At 36.6% G+C, this 22,339-nt stretch overlaps 1 protein-coding gene across 1 annotated transcript in view; it reads right to left on the bottom strand.

The window, feature by feature from the left end:
* COL12A1 (collagen type XII alpha 1 chain) overlaps window positions 1-22,339 on the bottom strand; it is a 99,997-nt gene that overhangs the window by 18,097 nt on the left and 59,561 nt on the right. Inside the window, exons 38-55 of the mRNA XM_059467303.1 lie at window positions 21,456-21,585; window positions 21,140-21,259; window positions 20,388-20,534; window positions 19,578-19,694; window positions 19,007-19,153; window positions 18,845-18,919; window positions 18,139-18,278; window positions 15,745-15,868; window positions 15,407-15,550; window positions 13,408-13,572; window positions 10,623-10,661; window positions 10,390-10,528; window positions 8,177-8,319; window positions 7,715-7,824; window positions 2,616-2,765; window positions 2,139-2,216; window positions 1,448-1,534; window positions 492-545 (exon numbers count right to left, since the gene is read on the bottom strand). Of these exons, the coding sequence (XP_059323286.1) occupies window positions 492-545; window positions 1,448-1,534; window positions 2,139-2,216; window positions 2,616-2,765; window positions 7,715-7,824; window positions 8,177-8,319; window positions 10,390-10,528; window positions 10,623-10,661; window positions 13,408-13,572; window positions 15,407-15,550; window positions 15,745-15,868; window positions 18,139-18,278; window positions 18,845-18,919; window positions 19,007-19,153; window positions 19,578-19,694; window positions 20,388-20,534; window positions 21,140-21,259; window positions 21,456-21,585 (2,109 nt within the window). The remainder of the gene's footprint in view (window positions 1-491; window positions 546-1,447; window positions 1,535-2,138; window positions 2,217-2,615; window positions 2,766-7,714; window positions 7,825-8,176; window positions 8,320-10,389; window positions 10,529-10,622; window positions 10,662-13,407; window positions 13,573-15,406; window positions 15,551-15,744; window positions 15,869-18,138; window positions 18,279-18,844; window positions 18,920-19,006; window positions 19,154-19,577; window positions 19,695-20,387; window positions 20,535-21,139; window positions 21,260-21,455; window positions 21,586-22,339) is intronic.

Here is a 22,339-nt window from a genome sequence, read left to right as displayed (position 1 = left end):
CAAAATTGTAAATGACAATCCTGTCTGAAATCCATAACTAAAATCCTTTGGATTAGACACTTAAGGTAAGTCAGAAGCCTAGGGACACATTTAATACTTCAGAAGAACAGTGGAAATAGCTGTTCAAGAGGCATACTCTTTCATAAGCTATTCTCTGATTCATGTTGGCACTCTCAGGCCAATACATGCCCTCTGGCAATGCCAATTAGAAGTATTGCCATGTCCTGTGTACAGATGAGAGAACAATAATGCTGCAGAGTGTGTATTAACACTCTGATGCACATAATCCCAGTATCCTGATGTGTGATCAATGTAGCTACATAGACTGTGATATACAGTCTCAAATAGATAGGCTGCACATAAGTAACATAAAGGCATATTTTCAACTAAATTTTAATCAACATTCTTAGACTAAAACTAAGCATAAAAATTTTCATACAGGTAATTCTGTAGTAACATCATTATAGATGCATTTTGGGAAACATACTTACAGATGATCCAGTCAAACCCCTTTCACCTCTGGGACCTTTAGCGCCAGGGCCACCCTAAATTGAGTATTTGGAAAGAAAATGTATTTCATACACAGAAAGCAAAGGTGCGTAATACTTATGTGCATTATGAATTCTCTTTAACAAACTCTTAAATGAAGCCCCCAAGTTTTGAAGTGTACAGATCATACTGCTAAAAAGAGTAGTAGAATGAAATATGCATCAGGAACTCAGGGAAACCACATCAGCTTCAGCCTCACCAATTCAGCCCATGAAAAATTATTATTTTGGTTTTTGTCTCTGCAGACTGAACTTCAATTTATATTCATCAAAAACTCTGAAGACCTCTCTAGTAGGCTACCAGGCAACTTAACTGGGCTTTAGATTCTTCATGCAGCACTTTTGATAGTTTCGAAATATGACTACTGGGCTGGCTATAACTCCCTAATATTCAAAGCAATTGATAGGACTATGTCCATTCCATAAATTAATTAATTAATTAATTAATATCTCTCCTCATAAAAAAATAATTTATTTCCCTGACAGAGTAAAGAATCTTTCCTTGGAGTGAAATCTTGACTCTGTATTTAGGAAAAATATTTTTTCAGTTAATTAAAAATGTCTTGTACATGATGTGCAAGATACACCTGACAATTTAAAGCTCCCTTGTGAACAAAGCACAGCACTTTGTGCTGGGCCAGAGTCTTTCAGCCTTTCAAGCAATGAGGAGCTAATCTCAATGATCACACTGGAAATAGAGGAAAAGATCATACAAACAAGTAGATATGGTAGGATCTCATAAAAAGGGATGGATTACCATGTTGTTAGGGAGCTATTGACAGGAACTATGTCTCTGACTGACATTTGTTTCACAAAACCACAGACCAACACAAAACTACTTCCATAAATTTTAAAATCAGAACATTTTCTACTGTGCATAGTTACAGCTGGTAACTTACAGCTGGTCCAGGAGGTCCTGGAGGTCCCACACTGTCTTGAGTACAGGTACAAGCATTTGGAAGAGCTGGGCACTTTGCTTCATCTCTCTGAAAATTCAATCACAACTTATTACTGTCCTTTTAAAGAAATGTACTCAGTGGAAGCATGCTTTTCTGAAACAATAGCAGAAGATTCACTAATACCCTGTTTCCAAGTAAAACTCATAGCTAAACTGTGGTTTTCAAATATTTCTACAGGATCTTTTATATATTTAGCAAATTTTCTCTGTGAGCTATGCAAGGCATTTACAATAGAGGTATGACTAAAATGTTGTCCTAGTATTTATATACATTTGACAATCAGCTTGTGCTGACAAAGAATAGTTACTTTTTGAATGCAACTCCAAGAACAGATTAAATAAATAAATAAATAAATAAATTCCCCATTTAGAATACCTAGAATTCAAAAGACCACTGGAATACAAATACACCAGACATTTTTTGCAAAATTTCTAAAGGGCTCAATTCTAGCATTACAGCTTTACTGTCTCAGACACAAAACTTTGAAATATGGTGCAGTTGACTGGCTGCTCTGACAGCTGTGATTTAGATGTGTTGTCAGTACAAGGTCTAATGACATCCTAACAGTAATATTGTTAAATTTACTGTCAATAACATTTTTCTGGATAGCCTCTGGTTCATTCATACTTACCATAGAAGGGAGATCACAGCATCTGTCTCTGCTAGTCCAAACAGGACTGCATACAATGTCAAAATTCTGGATTTCTAACTGTAAAAGAAAGAAATACTCTTGAAAGATACATTAAGTTTGGTGTGTTGTTATGTATGAAATCTATCAACATTATCATTAAAAAATCACTCCTCCATTTATTTCTAATGATAGAGTATCCACAGAATATGCACTCAATCACTATCAGCTCTCCCTATTAAAAGAAAAAAATTCCTGCCCTTGTTTGAATTTACCTGATTGCGGCTTCCAGCTACTACATTTTTGTTCTTGCAGTTCTGCTAGAACAAGAAGCTGTAAAGATGAGACTCTCAAGTCTACTGACTTGACAGTACACATGCTTGGAAGCTTTGGATGATCCAACAGTGGTTTCCCAACAATCCCTGATCTCTACCCTCAGAAAATGTCAAGGTCTTGCAAAAATTCATATTTCTTGCTTACTGTTGCTGATCTTCGGTCGCCTTTTAGAAGTTTCCCAAGTATTTCATAGCCATCAGTTGTGATATTGCCGGCTTCCTTAATTGGTTTTTCCATTATTTCACTGCAGTCAATGTAAATCTTAACATTTGATGAAGTAACAACAATATGGACCTGAAAAAAGTTTAATGAAATATTTAGACATGGCACATGGGCACAGTTACATTAACACCTTAATAATATTTCACTGATTGAATAGTACTGTTTTAAATTTCACTCCTAGTAATCCTGATTTACTTCCAACTGGTGGAAAAATTCAAACTCAGGGAAAGTCTATGACATTTATAATCTCTTCAGAATGTGTTGAAGGTCAACAAGATGAACACACAAGCACAGTTAAGAAATACTATTTAATATAATAGTTGAACTATTATTAACTATTTTAAAAGCTTGCCTTATTTTTTTTTTTAAGATGGCAGAAAAGTAAAAAAAATAAAAACTTTTCAGAGGGAGTGAATATAAGCATTTCTTGTTCTCTTCTGATGGCTGGGACCACACAAGATGTTTATAGGGCTGGGACTGCCCACTGGCTAACAGACTCTGTAGTTCAGAGAGAAGATTGTTTCAGACCCAAAGATGCAGAGTTCAGTTTCCACAGATGACTCAATCAGAGGCATTAACTACATTGAGATCCAGGAAGTGATCAGAGAAGTCTGCCCAGAGCAAGACAAAATAATGGAAGATGCAAGAGAAAATTTCCTCAAAAGAAATACGGTTACACAAATATATGCCAAAACAAGGGGAAACAGGGAAGATGAAGAGATTAATTAATTTCCAGTAATTAATTAATTACTGGAAATAGAAGACACTTAGGAGGGAGAAAGGAAAGATTGTAATAAAGAGAGAGTATGTTTACCAGGAGACAAGAATTAAGAGCTTGGGGGAAACATAGTAAAGCTTAAACACAGGAACATATAAAACCTAAGCAAAGATTATCTTTCCAAACATTTATAGTATGTATGGCAAATGTTACAAAAGTTAAGTTTCAACATTTCTCTGAAAGAACAAAAAATATTTAGGGGTCTCTGAGAAATAAACAAGGGCCACTTTAGCATGTGTAATATGCAGTTCCTGATCTTCAGGCAAAAGAAAGTTTTCAGGGGCTTTATATACCTTACCGACAGCACATATTTCATATATGTCATTATAACATCTATGTACTTGTTAAAATCTCAACACAATAAGATCAGGAGTAAAGAATCCCTGAAATATATATATTTGTTTTAATTTTCTCTTATCACAGTACATAACATACAGAAACATATTGCTATTTGATGACTGCTTAAAAATTGGCACAAAGTTGAGAGATTCCCCTAAATGTCCTGGGTCACTAAGTGCCTCAACAATCTCCTGGGAATTTTTTCCTTTTTTTCCCTTTTGAATATTTTCCCATGCAGACTTGTCTCCAAGGCATCGGCACAGCTTATCTAAAACTCTTTTAAAATTATGTGCTTACACTTTATATCTCAGTGCTGTGTACACAAATGGAGATTTTAATTAAAATTCCCAACCGTATTCGTTGAACAAATAATAATAATAATAATAAATTATTACTGCATCATCCAGTTTAAACACATCACAGATGTAATTTACTAGCTCTGAAAGGTACCTAATATGCAAGTCCTTCTACTGGAATGTTAAGTATTTGTCATAATTTAAATAAAACACATTGCAGAGCAAATATCAATTATTATATTTTCATTAGCACAAAAAAATTAGTAAAGATAAATCTACATCAGAATGTTGAATGAGATCAGCTTGAAAAGGTTCAAACAGAAATTACTGCTGAGCATCACCTATCCTTCCAAAGAAGAAGCAATCCCAACAATCAAAAATAAGGAGAGCTCTCCCAAGTCATTGACTCAGTCACTTAAACACTTAAATCACTGCCAGAACTGCATTCCAGCCTGAATCTCATGGCCTAGGCAATAAATCTAATTAAAGGAGGCATCTGGTGTTTACAGTAAATAACACATCTCTGCATTCAACTCCAACACATTCTGTTTTCAACAGTTTCTAAGACACCAACATAAAGAATCTGTTCTGATTAGTTCTACTTATTTAATTTATGATATTTTAGGAAAGAAAACATACTTTAATTTTTCTCTGCAGATGCCTTATAAGATAAAGTTTGATGGTGTTCTGATCCTGTGCTAAGTGAATCACATCAATAAGCCTAGCAAACTATTTCCCATTTGTCTATCAGCAGAAAGATACGCACTCATTATCAAATTTCCTCTTGCTAACTACTGCAAAATGGCAAGCTAAAAGGAAGTCTAGTGTGGTAAGAATAAGAAAGTAGAAGCTGTCTGTCTCTCCAAAACATCAGTTAGAAATTTAATGACTGTCTCAGGCAGTCAGAATTTTTCCTATGGATCTTGCCAGATTCAACAGCTTTCACCACGGCTCTGCTACACAGAGTGTTCAAGTATGCCAAAGTAAATTTCCCCACAGTTAGGTGTAGTTAACTGCATTTCAGTGAATAAGCCAGTAAGTCACCAAATGAAAGCCACAAAAATGTTTAATATTTTGGAAAACCTCTTCTTGAATTGTAAGGATTTGTCATTTCTTTGAAACTGGACAGTAGGAGAAATTGCAAACATACCTTTAGAAATGTGTTAATCTTACTTTCCTTCCTTCATCCATCTGAAACTACTGCTATCCATTATTAGGAGCTAATCAGCACAGCTGATGCATAGGGCTTTCCTAGCAGGTGGGCTGCGAAGCCCATTATGCCATCATTAACAACCTGACTGAGATAGCAATTTTAGTAATCATCTGGAGAGAAGCCAGAAAAGTCATCTTAGTTTCATGGTGAAAAATCCCAAATATCGCTCTAAACCAAGACTCTTCCAGCTACTTTAAATATCAAAATCTGAACTTTTGATTCCTTTCTGGGAAAAAAAGACAGGGAATTACATTGCATTAAGTAACTGAGAATTTTTTTCTTAAGAAATAGTCTCTGCAGCAAGAATTCGTAATTGTAAAGCTTTAAGGTAATTTACAAATCACTGCTACTCCTCTTCATTTTTTGGCTTCTTAGGATCACTTTCTCTCCATATGTATTCATGTATTTCACTATTAAAATGATACAAAATTTTTGATTTTTATTTGCCCTGTAATTTTTTTTTGTACTATCAAGTGTAATAGACCATTTTACATAACTTCTAATTTCTGGCAGCTAGCAAGGGCCACAGATTTTTCCCCATTTGCTCTGATAAATGAGCAGAGCATCACTGTAAGGCCTGTCAGATAAGTTTGCTCAGTTTTATCACATTTAGAGAAACTATAACAGAAAACATTATTCTAAACATCAACTAAATTAGCAACAGACATTTAAAACAGACTGCTGGCAGTAGAGCATGTGGAGAGCTCCACACCACTGACCCAAAGAAGTGTCAGCTCTCACAGTGAGATCTAAAATGAGGCACACTACATACTGCTTTGCACCTATACAGTACTTGGGAATAACTCACCCTTCATACCAAAACAAGATACATCCTAGCCTTTACTGAGAGTTTTTCTCACTCCAGTAGATTCTTATATTTCCTTAAAATTGTGTTGTCCTACCAAGCTATTAAAAAAAAGGCAAATGTCAAAGATAAAATAAAGGCTGCTTAATGTAGGTAGGATCCAAAGCTACTCATAACTATCAGTTACAAAATCAATGACATAAACATTTCTTCATATAGTCAAAAATAATCAGGCCTAAATTCTAAACTAACCAGGCATAAATTCTAAAACAAGAATAACTGGATATACTATAAGACTAGTTTGGGAAGTTAGTCCAAATTCTGAGGAAACCAATAGCTTTTATAGTGTTACTGTGTTATTTTTTCATAATCACCTGTATAACATAACTTTTACTGTGTTATTTTCACAATCACCTGTTTTTTAAACAGATGAAGTCACAAAACATTATAATGCTGGCACCAGTTATCTTTCCCGGCTTTCAGTCTAGCCAAGCTCGGTTGACAATTTGGCCTCCAGTATCAAGAAGTTGACAGAGACAACCCCTTATCAGTATCCTCAAAGGAATGCTGGTAGTGACAAGTCATGCAGAAGATGGTATCATAAAGAAAACAAATGCTATACTCAAGCCATATTTAGTCATCAGATGAAAACTTAACTAAACAGAAGGGAGATAAATGAAAACATGAAAATATGCATTTCAGCTAACCAAAAATGTTGCAATTTCAGCTCACTTTCTTGCCCTAAACATATATACTTAACACAGCAAGAAAATGTTTTTAAAATGTTTTTAGGTGTACATGTAGCCTGAGTCAAGCAATTCCTGATGACTAGAGGTAAGGGAGCTTGGGAACACCAAATTTTCATAACTTGGTGCACAAAATTAGAAAAGCAAGCACAGATCTATGACAAGTGAAGACCCATGCAGCAACATGTAAAGATTTCACTAGCCATTTTGTCAATTCACAAACTGCAAGCTTCATTCTAAATGATAAAGTGACCCTTTATGGTGGGCTCTCTCTTTGTTGCTTCCTCAGTTAACATGACATTGGAATATTTTAAGCCCAGTGTTTTTAAGCAAAAAAAAAAAAAATCACACTTATGAAATATACACACATGTATTATGTTTGTTAAACATACAAATCTTATCCAATGTGTTATTTACCTCCCAAAATTGGTTCCCTGCCTACTTACTTTCTCTGGCTGTATCTTCCTCTGCTCTGAATGATTTCAAATCATTACACTCCCATGCAATCTTTTCTCACCACAACTTCCTTTCCTCTCTTTCTTCCACTTTAACTTTTATTCTTCCTCTTTCATGTGGCAGGAACCAGGCTACAATTTCTTTTTCAGATATATCCCTCTACTTTCACAATCTTAACAAATTAACAAATTCTTGACAAATCTTTTACATTGATTCAAAGAAGACCTATAACTTCAGAGATCATGTTTTGCATAATCTGCAGGTCCCTATGTACTTAAAATACTATCCAAAAACCAGGTACAGTCACCTGATAGTGACTTGTGCTTGGCTTTCTTTTATTTAAAGGAATGGTACTTCAGAAAGCAACATCATAATTTCAATCCTTTACCTTATGGAAGCTTCCATAAAAGATTTTCTTTACGACATCATTATCAAAAGTTACGGTTTGAACCTCTCCTCTTACATCCTTGTTAAAGAATGACAGCACTTTGCTGGCAGCTGCAATAAGTAAAAATAACACATTTCATTTCATACATACTACTGAAATCACCGTACTTAAAAAGATAAAATCTAGTTTACCCCTTATTTGGGTAAACACAAATCATAGATGATCTTAATGACCTGTAAGTATATAGATGTATTTTCCTTTGATTTTAGAGTTTATACTAAAATTGAAATGCTTTTTAGATTAATTATTCTTAATTGAACTATAGATCTACAAAGTTTAAAAAAAATTCTTAATGTATAATCCTTTTATCATGTAGAAATGCTTTGGGTTTGGAAATATTTGGTAAGAACATATGCAAAGTAACATATAACTTCTCTATGCAATAAGTATAAACATCCTTACGATCAAGCACAACTCCAACTTGTGGTTTGTAATCTCTGTCTGTAATCTGCCAGATTGCAAAAGGCTCATTGGGGGATTCAGGCAGAAGGCGGAACAAGAGAATGATCGTGTACGCCTGCGGCAGCCCCTCCGGGTGAATCTCCCTGGCAAGACAACATAAAGGCATTTTTTCACAGAAACACATGACGAAAATTAGATCATCATCATTTGCTCTTTTTCAAAGAAAAGATACAAGACTAACAGGGAGACCACAGTGTTTAGTGGAACAGAGCATTTTAACTGCTCTCTCAAACAGAAAAAAACATTGTGATATAAAAACACTGTGATTTGTTAAGATGAACTCACAACTGTCTTCAGCTGGTCCCAGAACCACAATTAGAAAGGTTGCTTGAGTATGACCAAGAACTCTTGGGTATGTATTCTTGAGGCAAAATTCTGTATAAATTACACATGTTTTAAATTCCTTGTTGGTAAGTACAGAGAAAAAAGACCACAGCTTTATTCATTTTTTCATCTGGCCTGCTTCAGTCAGGCAACAGCATTTAACTATTGCTGCCCTTCAGGCGCAGATACAGAGATGGAATACTTAATGTCTTCTTTGCAATTGGGCTCCAGCTCATTCTTTAGTGGCTCAGGTTTAAATTTGTGATATTTGGACTGTTACACATTAAATAAGCAGAGAACCAAAAGTACATAAAAAAACCATGCATGAAACAGCCTCCAGAATTTTTCTGTAGGGGAAAGGAGGGAATGCAGGAAGAGAACAGCAAGAAAAGAGGTGATCACTGCTTCTCCTTAACCATTTTTATGGAGCTCAGAAGGAGATTCAGTCACATGAACATAAACATAAAAATCTTAAATTAAAAGAAAGAGGAGCTGCTTTGTATGTTTGACAAAGCTTACGAACACATACAATTAGGAACACTGCAATAAAAACCACATCACTAAGTCAACAACATCACACAGCACAGTGCAAGAATTCAAATATTAAAGTAGATACAGCAACACAATTTGTAATTTGGATAACAAATTATTTCAGATATGGAAACAACTATGCCACTAGGATCAGTATGAGTTTATTGCTTTGCTGACTCAGTCTAGAGTTGTATTTTCTGGGTTCTCATGAAAAATAAGTGCCCAGAATACTCTGGCAAGTCTACTCCACCTCTTTAGCAGACATTAGACTACATACCACAACATTTCTAAAAAATCAAATAAAAATGAAGCCTATATTTTTATTGTATTTTCATCAACTTATCCTAAATGCAATATCTATCAATGCAAGAGAGTTGCAAAACTGGAATTATCTGTATTTCCCTAGACTTCAAAAATCCATGCTGTCAGAGACTATCATCCCTGCAGGTATTAATGTCATGCCAATGAACTTAAAAATCCTCAAGTCCTCACTTTTGAAGCTGTGATCTCAGAAGGCTAGCAAAAATAAATTATTTTTTCATAAACCTCAGCTTCTGTGCTTGTGATCTTTACCCAATCTGGCAGGATTGCAGACGATTTCAAAGGCTTCCATGAGAAGAAAACTAAATTTTCCTAAATTTAATGGAAACAATAGGCTATTTTTAGGCATCTCCTCTGAACCAGAATAACCTTTTTTGAAAGGAGAAAGGTATTTCCAGTAAAACTAACTGAGAACTAAGTCCTTTTTCTCTTTGAGAAAAAATGTTGGCAATATCCATAATATTACCATAACCAAGTTCTAAGACCACAGGCCCTTGAAAATTCTGCTCCATTTGCCAAATAAGGCAAGTCAAGTAGAGGAGATAGTTTCTGGCATCAAGTCAATGGCATCAATATGCTGCCCATTGCAGTAAGAACAATGCTTCTGGAAAAAGTGATGCTAATCCCTCCATATTGAAACCATTTCTGTCCAGCAACATGGAATTCATTGTACTAAGGAAGTTGTTGTTCAACTGTCTAGGTATAAACTGTGGATTATATGCAACTTGAATGGTTAAGAAACATAATCTCAAAGAAAACTAAGCAACTAGATAAATAGTGAACTAGGATTTCAGAGGGAGAAATAGATTAACATTTAATGAAAACAATGATAGATGCTCTTCAGAGCGTATTTCTTGAAGCTTAGTAAAAAGAACATTACATTAATGCATCTTCCATAACACACATATGCTATCTATAAACTGTGTTAATCCTTCATCACCTGGTCACCCTAAATATAAGTCTTGAGATTTACTTACCGTATTGGCTGGCTAACAAAGGCATTTTTGTGGAGTTTATATGCTACATAGCTTGGGAAAGACCCTGATTCCAGTGAAACTCCTTGTACAGAAGCAAAATGCTTCTCTGTTAGATTGTATGATTCCAGCATCTTGAAACCTTTAAGTCCAGAAAGAAAATAAAAAATAAGAAACACCATAGAGTTGTAAGAGACACAAAAGAACCTATGCCAAAATATTAGACAATTACTTACCAGGTGAAGTGTATCCGTCCAAGTAAATAAGGGGACAAGCTGAAAGATATGAAACAATATATAATTCAAAACTACTAAGCCTAACAGGATATGAACATATGTGTACTTCAAGAAGTTTTATTACCAAGAAGTCTATGCTATTATTAATTCTGAGACAATCTTTGTTACATTTGTCATACTGTGTCCTGTGGTAGTTCTAATGTCAAAATCTCTACCCATCACTTTTAGTAGGGTATTTCTACTCTGAAAAAAATTGGAATGACAATATGGAATGACAAATGAACCCCAAATATTTTAAGATTATAATTTATAAGAAGAAAGGAGGACAATGACACAGTCTTTCCATTAATATTTAAGGCATGAGTCAAGCTGCATAATAGCTGTCAGATTCTCAAGAAACAACTGCAAATTTATGTGGCTCCTCAGGAGCCAGCAGATGAGGCAGTTAGGGAACATGCAGTTGCACATGACAGGCCTGAGAATTTCTTATTTTTGCCATAGAAGGATTTAACTTGAATAAACAACTGAGCTTTACTTAGATAAGTTTAAACAGTGTCACACAGTATAGCTATACATCTTTAACACTTATTCCAGGGGTAAATAAGAGAATTTTGTGCCCTGCAGTTAGGGCACATTAGGCATCATTCTACTTTTAAAAGTTTTCAGTGACTGTTACTCTTGCCTTCTTCTAGTAGTACTTTTGAAATGCAAAATTAGATTACATAAAACACAATACTCATTTCAATATTTTAAAAAGTAACTTACTCCCTTGAGCTATATCCAGCTATTCTGAAATCTAACTTTGTAATATGAACATATCTTCTGATGTACCTTAAATAAGATGGCAAATTGTATTTGGTTTGCATGGCAAGGCTTTGGTAATGGGGGAGCTACAAGGGTGATTTCTGTGGGAAGTTGCCAGACACTTCCCCTGTGTCCAACAGAGTCAGATCCATCTGGTTCCAAGACAGACCTGCCACTGGCCAAGGCTGGGCCCATCAGCAGAGGTGGCAGTGACTGGGGGATTACACATTGAACAAGGGGCAGTGGCTGGGGTTGGGGGTTGTGTGTGTTGGAATGGCACAACAGCCTGCAGCTGCAGAGAGGAACGAGAATGTGTGAGAGACAAAACTCTGTCAGGCACCAGAGCAGAGATTCCAGTGCATTCCTGGTCTTCCCTGTGGTGAGGCAGGCTGTCCCTCTGCAGACTGTGGAAGTCCACAGAGGAGCAGATATCTGCCTGCAACCCCTGGAGGACCCTAGGGCAGAGCAGGTCTGAAGGAGACTGACACTGTGGGAAGCCCATACTGGAGCAGGCTCCTGGCAAGACCTGTGGCACCCCAGAGGGAGAAGCCCATGCCAGAATGGGTTTGCTGGCAGGACTTGCTGACCTCATAAGAGGCCCACAATGGAGCAGGCTGTGCCTGAAAGACTGCACCATGTTGAAGGGACCTAATGAGGTTCAACGAGGGCAAGTGTAGCATCCTGCACATGGAGGGGAATTACTCCAAATTCACATTGGGGGCTGACCTACTAGACAGCAGTTCTGCTGAAAAGGACATGGGAGCTTTGGTGGATAACAGACTGACCATGAGCTGGCAGTGCCCTTGCAGCCAGAGAGGCCAGTAGTATCTATTCCATCAGTATTCCATCAGGAAGAGTGGCCAGCAGGTCAAGGGGAGTGATCCTGCCCGTCTGCTCAGCCCTAGTGAGGCCACATCTGGAGTGCCATGTCCTCAGTACAAGAAAGACTGGGAGCTACTGGAAAGGTTCCAGCAGCAGAGCATGAAGATGAGAGGTCTGGAGCAGCTCTCTTGTGAGGAGAGACTGAGACAAGTGAGCCTGCTTAGTCTAGAGAGCACTGAGACTAAAATATGTATCTCATTAATACATATAAATATCTCAGAGGTTGGTGTCAAGGGGATGGTGTCAGACTCTTTACAGGAGTGTTCAGCAACAGAAAAAGGAGCAAAGGCCACAAACTAAAACACAAGAAGCTTCACCTCAATATGAGGAAGAACTTTCTTATGTTGAGAGTGGCAGAGCACTGGAACAGGCTGCCCAGGAAGGCTGTAGAGTCTCTCTCTCTGGAGAAATTCAATATCCACCTGGATGTGTTTCTGTGTAACCTGCTCTGGGTGATCAGAGGTGTTGGACTGGATGATCTTCAGAGCTCTGTTCCAATCCTAACAAGGTGATTCTGATTCTATGACCCACACTGGGACAGTTCATGAAGAACTGCCACCCATGGGAAAAATCATATTGAGAAGTTCGTGGAGGACTGTCTCCCATGGTAGGGACCCTCACTGGAGCAGGGGAAGAGTTTGAAAACAACTTCCCCTGGGGAGGAAGGAGCAGCAGAGACAATATGTGATGAACTGATCACTGCCCTCATTCTCTGTACTCCTGTGGTGCCCAGGGTGAGGAGATAAAGAAAATTGTGAGTAAAGCTTACTCCAGGAAGAAGGGTGGGGTGGTGAGAAGGTTTTTAATACCTGGTTTTATTTCTCTTTATCCTACTCTGATTTAATTGATAATAAATTAATTTTTCCCCACATTGAGTACAGCCCATGACAGTAACCGCTCAGTTATTTCTCCCTGCCCTTGTCTCAATCCAGGAGCCTTTCACTGTATTTTCTCTTCCCTGTCCAGCTGAGAAGGGGAGCAATAGAGCAGCTTTGGTGGGCACCCAGCATCCAGCCAACGTCAGCCCACCACTCACTTTAAGCAGTATATAAGCAAACATATTAATTTGGGAAAAGGGAAACCAATGTCTTCTACTTACTTGAGGTAGCTGTCTCACACACAAAGGTGACAAGGTTATCTTGAATCTTCTCAAAGGCATCAAAGTCATCAACAATAAATACATGGCGTTCACTGGGCTTGCTGGCAATCTTGGCCAGTTCATTGTAATCCACATCAGCCACACCAACCACAAAGACACTGAAGCCTGTAAAAATAACACTTGTTACTTGAAATGCAGCAAACATACATCAACATTTTTAATGTTAATATTGCACAAACCATTGACTTGTGGTGAGGTACCTATGAGCACACATTCCAGACCTCTTTTCACCTTGTCAAAGCTCTGAAAGATGTTTTGCATCTTTCTTTCAAAACTTTCTCCTCTCTCATTGTTTTTTGGGGCATTATCCAATCTCATGTGGCCTTGGCTGCATAGTCTCCTCACTCTTCAATACAAAACATACAATTCTCTCAACTCTACAGTATCTCAAATCTGTTCTGTGGCCAAAACCTTACAGACCATTAGTTACCCAGGTGTCTATCTGTTTCCATCTCTTGCATTTCATGCTTCTCGGTTTCTCTTTCTTAGAGTGGTATTCACATCACCAACTTCTACTTTCCAAGTTAAGTTGTCTAGTTTTTCTCTATAATCACCAGATCAACATGGTCAGATTCAGAAAGCAATTCATCCTAGCACCCTTACATGCTGAATTCAGGATAGGAAAAGTCATTGTTTGTAGATGCCTTCTGTTGCTCTCTTCATCAGTCATAAAAGGACCCTACACAATGACCTTAGACTAGACATTTAGTTGTCAGATATCTTAAGTTAAATGAAAAGAACCAGACCACAGAAGTCAATCATATCGCCAGGTGTAAATTTCATTGAAGAGAAACTGCACAGACATTGGAAAAGCCAGTTGTATTGGAAAAGCCAGTTGGAGGCTGAAATTGGGATTCACATTTATTTCAAATTATAAAAGTAGCTTTCTTTTTTTTTTCTTAAGAAGCTAATTATTCCCCTGTAGCCAATTCTGGTGAAACTTTGGCTGAAATACTCTGTCCAGCTTTGAGCATGCTTTGATATGCAAAGCAAGAAGAGAGGAAATTAAAAATGATAAGGGGTCTCAAAAACATGATCAACATGACATTGAAGGAAAAATAGGTTTGTTTGGTCTACAAAAGAGAAGACAGAAAGAGGAGATGACAGCAAGTTTCAAATACCAAGGCCCATTACAGTGGACAACAATCAGTTTCTTTCCTGATTAACTAGGCAAATGAAGACAGCAATCTCACTAGCATGGAGAAAGACTTAGGTGAAATAGAAGACAAAGTTCTCCTACCAGTAGGGTAGTTAAGCACTGAAGCATATTTTCCAGGGAGACTGAGAAACCATCTAGACAGAGTTAATTCTTCCACATTAAAGAGACAGAGATGATAGTTTGTGCTTTACATGCATGTGATTCCCATAAGAATGTACAACATCTCCCTGCTCAGAGATCAGGACTGGGAGGTTCAAGCACTGAAACGCAAAATGCCAAGTGCTGGGACAAGAACAGATTACTACACTCACATAAGCCACAATCAAATCTGATGAGAAAGTGCTTCTTAGCTCAAAAGGCAACAGAGGAGTCCATTCAGACCCAGCTACTTCAAAAACAGTTACTTAAACTGGAGATCCATGGGTTTATACCAGATAAAACATAAACCTCAGAAAACCCATTAAAACACAAGTACTAGTATGGAGTACACTTCCCAGTGATTTCTGGGATCAAAACATCAAAAAGAGGAAGCAGTAACCAGAAGCTACATCTTTGAAATTATATGCATATAAAATCTTTGGGAGGCCACATCCTTCCCCAGAGGGCTTAAGAAAGAAAATGTAAGTCTAGGTCCAGAGAGCACAAATTCTTTGAATAGTTCTGAGGTTTTCCCAAATACTCAGAATACATTTCTGAGTCCATAAAGGATGATTAAATGATTCCCAGATAATTGAAGCAATACAGAAAGAAAGAGCCAGGTAGGTGCTGTGGACTGCTTACCAGAGTGCTGTATGACTGTCGCTGCTTTCCTCACCTCATCCTGAGACCGACCATCAGTGACAACAACAAGTACCTTGGGAACACCTCGCCTCATGCCACTCTCCCAAGTCAAAACCTTTTCTTTGATAAATGTTAGGGCTTTGCCTGTAAAGTGTGCAATAAACAAGGAATCATCCATATTATCCACAAGATAAGAATTCTTTTACTTCTTAAGGGCAACAGCACAGAACTAAAACACCACAGAAAAACCCACTTCTTCAGCCATTCAATATTTGGATAATTAAACATTTTCTGAAAACATTTTATCTTAAATAAATATAATTACAGGCCAGAATTACCTGTCCTAGTGTTTCCTCCTCTGTACTGAATGTTTTGAAGAGCACCCAGGGCCTGGGCTTTGTCATCAAATGTATTCAGTTTAAATTCAGATTTTGCCTCGTCACTATACTGCACAAATGAAACCTGAAATGGAATATAACAGTGTTCAGTCTTATATCTCCAGATTCAGGCCAACTCTCTCAATTGAAATTAATAATTAATTTCATTTTTTATTAATTTTTTAATTAATAATTTTTAAATAATCAAAAATTTTTAATTTTAATTTTTAAAATATGTCTGATTATGCACACACATACGTATTTATATATATAGACATCACACCAATGTGCACACAATTATCTTTTCTTTCCCTTCCTTCCTTCCTTCCTTCCTTCCTTCCTTCCTTCCTTCCTTCCTTCCTTCCTTCCTTCCTTCCTTCCTTCCTTCCTTCCTTCCTTCCTTCCTTCCTTCCTTCCTTCCTTCCTTCCTTCCTTCCTTCCTTCCTTCCTTCCTTTCTTTCTTTCTCTCTCTCTCTCTCTCTCTCTCTCTCTCTCTCTCTCTCTCTCTCTCTCTCTTCTTTCTTCTTTCTTTCTTTCTTTCTTTCTTTCTTTCTTTCTTTCTTTCTTTCTTTCTTTCTTTCTTTCTTTCTTTCTTTCTTTCTTTCTTTCTTTCTTTCTTTCTTTCTTTCTTTCTTTCTTTCTTTCTTTCTTTCTCTCTTTCTTTCTTTCTTTCTCTCTTTCTTTCTTTCTTTCTCTCTTTCTTTCTCTCTTTCTTTCTCTTCTTTCTCTCTTCTGTGTATAAAATGTAATATGACCTTAAATGCATATGATCAAATTCTACCTTTATTTATGGTGAGGTATATATGCCCATTTTCTAATTCTGAGCAGAGGTACAGTATCTACTAAACTTCTTCCAGCTTTTTTTTTTTAGGAATAAAAATGAATTTGTCAATAGAATGTCAATAAAGTTGAATACACACACGAGTACATACTCACTTGCCTTAAGCACTGAAATACAATCACTAAAAATTTATTGCTACATAATCTTTACTTTTTTTTTTTATTTTGTTCCTTTTAATATTCTGTAAAATTGCAATATCATAGCGTTCTATTTTAATGCTGAATAGAAATATTTCTGTTATGTATATATTCATATTTGTAGTAGTAAATTCCCCTTTTAAAAGTATTCATTTCCAATTAAAAACCTCAGGTTGTTGCATCTCAAGTGGTATGTGAATTCAATACTTTATTAAACATTAGTGTTTATATGTGTCTGTCACCTTTATTGTCTTCCCTACTTCTTTATATATTAGCAAGAAAAATATATGAAGCAAAAACCAAATGAACAGGAAAACTGCCCAGTATAGACTAGAGCTAAGAATGATAAAGATTGTCTCACACGTAATGACTTTAAGTAGTATCTTTTCCTTTAAAAGTCTAGAGAGTTAAAGATAGGGAATCAAATTACTAAAAATATGCCTAGAAGATGAAAAGCAGAGCTTTAACAATGTAAATATCCTGTCAGCCTTCTAACCAAAGAAAATGCATTGCACCTGCAGCTCTTTGCAACCAGAAATACCATGTAAGAAACTCCTTTGGACCTCATGTCATTCATTCCATCTAGTGAAAGAGAAGTGGTTATGGGAACCTAGACATTGATTTCATCCAGCCTCCTACAAGTAGAAGAAAACTGATAATGGTGCAATGCTTATGATAAGAAGCCAGACAGGAAGTTAGTTTGACATAACTATGAGCAGCTCAGAACTCCTGAAAGTCTATCCCTCATTAGCTATTTCTGTTTACTCTCTCAAAATTAATTGAGAAGACTTTTTCATACTTTTACCACGCCCACTGTAGAGCTGATTCATGTTAGCACATCATGAAAAGGCTTTTGCAAGTGCCTTTTTCAAAGGCATTCTGCTATTTAGTGCAGTGGGACTCTAGGGAGCTCAGCAATGGCAAGCCAGCTGGACCCTGCAGGCACAGGACTCATCTTTTACACTGAGAATTTAAAATGTGGCTCTCAATCAGAAGTCAGAATCTCACTAAAACAGACTTCTGATATGACAGACACAAAACCCAGGATACAAAAACTAAGCAGTGTGCCAGTTGTTGATGCCGTATACAAAGAAACAAAAATATAAAATTGACCGTACATCGTCCCAGTTTCTCTACCTGGAGGATTCCCACAAACTGTAACTTGTATTTCAGAATATTAACATCTCAAAATAGAATGGATTTTCCTTGTATTTATAAAATGCCAAATATATTTCATAAATAATAGGCATGCACACCCAGATACGTGTCTTTTTTAGCAATATAATACAAAAAATGACAGCATTCTGAAAGGAAGTAGCAATTCAGGTAATCTTCAATTTCCCTCCAAAATGTACCCAATGGGAATAACAAACCTACCTGGATTCCAGCAGGATTGATTAAATCAAAGGCTCCTACTGTACTAAAAACAAATTTCACTACTTTGTTGAAATTATCATCACCAATACTCCAGGAAGCATCAGTCAAGAATACTATGTCTGCTTTGGCACCTCTGCATACTGAAAGTCCAAGAAAAGGAACCCTTAAAATACATCAACCATACCACCATGAAATAAATATTGCTTCAAAATTTGAAAATTCAAGCATAACAAATATTCAGCAAATGTCTACTACCACACATTCAACCTGGCACATGAGTAATGCTCTACACAAAAACATTTTTTAAAATATATCAAAGAAAGCTTCAAGAAATGTCAAAGAATTCAAGATTAAAACGTAAAAATTGTAAATTACTTTTTTTCCTTGATCAGCTACCATAAAACATGAATTGTCTGTTGAGAGCAGACAAAATCATAGACTTTCTGCAGAGCTATAGAATATCAATAATCTTTTCCCCAATAATCTTTTCCCCAAAGGTGTGCATCTTGCTGTTCTAAACCAGGAAATGCTGAAGTCTAGCAAAGCTCTAGAGCAAAGGGATGGCATTAGGAAAGGTCCCAATATTCATTTCCCTAAAAGGGTGTGCTAGTTTTAAATCCACTTAAATTTATGAAAAATTGAGGTAAACTATGAAGTAGTACAGCAACTACACACAAATATTGAATAATTCTAGAAACAAACATACCATCCCGAGCTGGAGGGATTGTGGGAGGTGGAGGAGGTGTAGGTGGTGGAGTCGGTGCCTCTGTAGGTTTGAGGACTGAAAAGAAATAATAATTTTATTCTACAGCTGAAACAAGACAAATTCTATACCTAAAACTTAAAGTTCACAATATCTGTTACCTACCTGTATGCTCCCTCATAGAGACTGGAGGTCCCTCAAGGTTAGGGGTCTGAACAAAGACAGTAGCATTGTATTCTGTGTCTGGTGAGAGGCCAGTAAAACAGTGGCTTGTTTCTGACCCACGAATTGTGATTTCCTGTCCTCTGGAACCTGTCAAAAAAAGCCCAATGGAAAAAAGTTAGAACCTATTACTTCCCTTCTAATGTATATATACATAAGTGTGGTAATGAAGAAACTTCTTGAGGGGAGGTTTGGACAGCACTCTTATTCTTGTCCCATAACAAACTTTCTAGACCAAAATTGTGTGGTGATTGTGAACCCTGGAGCACACTAGAAAGTACAATTGCAGCTCACATGTGAAACCAGGCAACTGGTAGGTCCACTTGACAATTAACAGTACTCCCTCTTTGCAGCCTTTTCACCACTCAAGAAAAACAGGTAATACTCAGAGCTTTAAAACTCAATCAGATGTATCATTATGGCTGGTGCTTGCCACCAATCCAAATAAGTGGTGCTCTCACTGACATAAGACAATTATGTTTCTAGAAAATGCAAAAAAATAGAACATACTTACCATCAGTTGGGTTTAGCTTCAGTCTGTAGGAAGTTGCCGACCGATGAGGTGACCACCGGATACAGAGAGTATCCCAACCCACTTTGTAAGTTGTTAGGTCAGTGACATTCAAATATACTGTGAAAACCAGCACACCAAAATGAAAACCATATTAGCAGTGCTGGTTTGGAACTTGATTTTTAAAAACACTTGCAGAAAGAAAGAGCTTTTCTAGTCAAATCTCCCTATTTTACACCCTACAGATCCCCACCTAGCTATTTGCAAAGGCCCCAGATCTCCTAATGGGTTACAGCCCATTTTATGAGTTTTCACACAATTTCTTCACAAAATAAGAAATCTCCAAAAATAAATATCTGACTTATATATGTAGCAGCATGAAAAGAATGTACTTGATTCATCATAATTGAAGAAATTTTTTGAAGTGCCTTAGCTGAGGCCATCATCAAAATCACTGGACATTGCTATGAGGTAAAAGCAGAGTATCAAAAAGCCTAGACCTGCTTAGTAACATGGTTAGATTCTGCAGTACCCTGGAGATGGGTAAAGATTGACTCCAAGTATAGCTTAACAAAATTTTAGGAAATAGACTAGAAAATTTTATTTCATCAAGTCATTACTTTAAAATATATTTTCATACTCCTTCCATGATCAGTGTTTATAAGATCCACCTCATGGACAGATGACAAGTATTCTCCATGAGAGGATGCTCATGCTTCCTAGCAACCAGCCATCAAAATCTTCTCTTAATCAACATTATCTCTTACCAGCATATGTATCTAGCATGACTACAACAAAATTGTTCTGACTTACATGTAGTGCCTTGATCTGTCAAAGGTATACTCATTCCAGAATCATACTGGGCATAAACATTCACATCATAAGTAGTACTGGGAGACAGGTTATGCAAAGTGTAGGAAGTCACTTCTCCCACAAAAAACTCCCTGGGCTCATTTGAACCTTGAATCAAGGAAGCATTAAGAACAGAGAAAGAAAGAATCATGATTACATGAACTACAAAACTATTCCGTCTCTTACACATCAGTAAATGTTAACCTCATTTTTCCTAAAACAAAGCATATTGATTTCTTAAATTTTAGCATATTACAATGTTGCAAACAGAACATACACATAATTTTACAAACTATTGTGCAATTTTTGTTTTCAGCTTCTAGAAATATATGTATATTGTTTGAAGACCACATAAAACAAAAGTTCTGCAGGACATTAATACCCAAATACCTGTCCAATATCCTCTCATATACACCAGTTCATAGCCTTAGAAGGACAAGAGGCATTAAAGAGGCTAAAAACAAATCAGGTCACTGTATAAAGTTTTAACTATGCAATTCAATCCCTGTAATTAAATGTCTGATACTACAATTGACAGTTTGTGTTTATTATAGAATACTGATCATAAGACTAAAGTTTCCATGAAAATTGGTAAACAGAGGAAATAAATAGATCCTTTAACACAAAATGATACTTATGATTTCTACTCTGGTCTGCCATTAGCTACTCACTGTTCTAAGAGTGGTATACTCAGAATGAACAAGTTTTCTTACCCACAGGCTTGTATACAATTTTATAGCCAAGAACAGGGGATGGTGAAGGATCCCAGGAAACTCTGAAGCGTGTATACCATTCGTCAGTTATATACATATTTTGAGGAGGAAGCAGGCCAACTAAAAAGAAAGAAAAAAAACCATTCTAATTAAGCTACTAATTGTTTTTCAATTTTTAGAAATGCAGATTGTTACTCTGCAAGTAACAATCACATCAAGGACATAATTAACTTAATAAAATCTTTACAATGTTGAAGTGTTCAAGGAATATGTCTTAAATTTTAAAAAGTATAATCAATATGAAAACTATAATTACCAGTTTTGCCATTTCCAGTCAGTTGACCACCATCTCCATCTTCATACACAGCAACAACAGTAATTTTATATGGCGTATCTGATTGTAGTGGTTGTAGTATCACATTATTCCTTATGCCAGGAACTGTTGTCTAGAACACAAAAGAAACAGAGGTAAACACATTCACAGTCTTGCAACTAATCAGTAGTGACAGTAGCTAGAAACAAAAATTTGTTCTGACATTTAGCACACTATGTTTTATGTCCATCATAGAAAAAGTCATTCAGGATACCTTAAGGGTTATAGCCTATAAACAATTATCAGTATTTTTTATTTTGAATGACAAAACAATGTGGCCAACACAAAAACATAAATCAAATTGATTCTTCAGTCCCAACACACATCAGACTGAGATGCTGCAGTTCTCCACCAAAATTTCAGTACTCTTCTCTCACAGAAATATAGAAGTCATAATGATGTGGGTTTTTTCTTGGCAGATACAAGTTATTCTGAGAAGGAATCTCTAAATACATTGACATATAAAAGTACTCCCATTTATGCATCCCTCAATCTCAACGTCCTTATGCATCCATGCACTATTGCTCCCTTCTAATTGAAAATGTAGGTATAAATCCAAAAGTGATCCTGCTCCTTAAGGAAGACATAAAGCACTGAAACTAAGGGAAGTAATTTGAGGTATCTCTCTCAAAAGTGCATGCCAGTCAGTACTCGCTATGAATACTTGATTAAAATTTTCAGTTGTTTGAGACTTGCTGTTTTTATGGATTGTCCAATCTTTTCTGCAAAGATATGTGTGTTGACAATATGTGTGTCCTGAATAATGAGTCCAGTAGGGAATTTTCAAACAGTGAATTTTCAGCATGTGCTATACAGTAATATAAAAG

Source organism: Ammospiza nelsoni, chromosome 3 (assembly GCF_027579445.1).
Source record: "Ammospiza nelsoni isolate bAmmNel1 chromosome 3, bAmmNel1.pri, whole genome shotgun sequence".
NCBI lineage: Eukaryota > Metazoa > Chordata > Aves > Passeriformes > Passerellidae > Ammospiza > Ammospiza nelsoni.
This window is presented reverse-complemented; position numbering and strand designations above follow the sequence as displayed.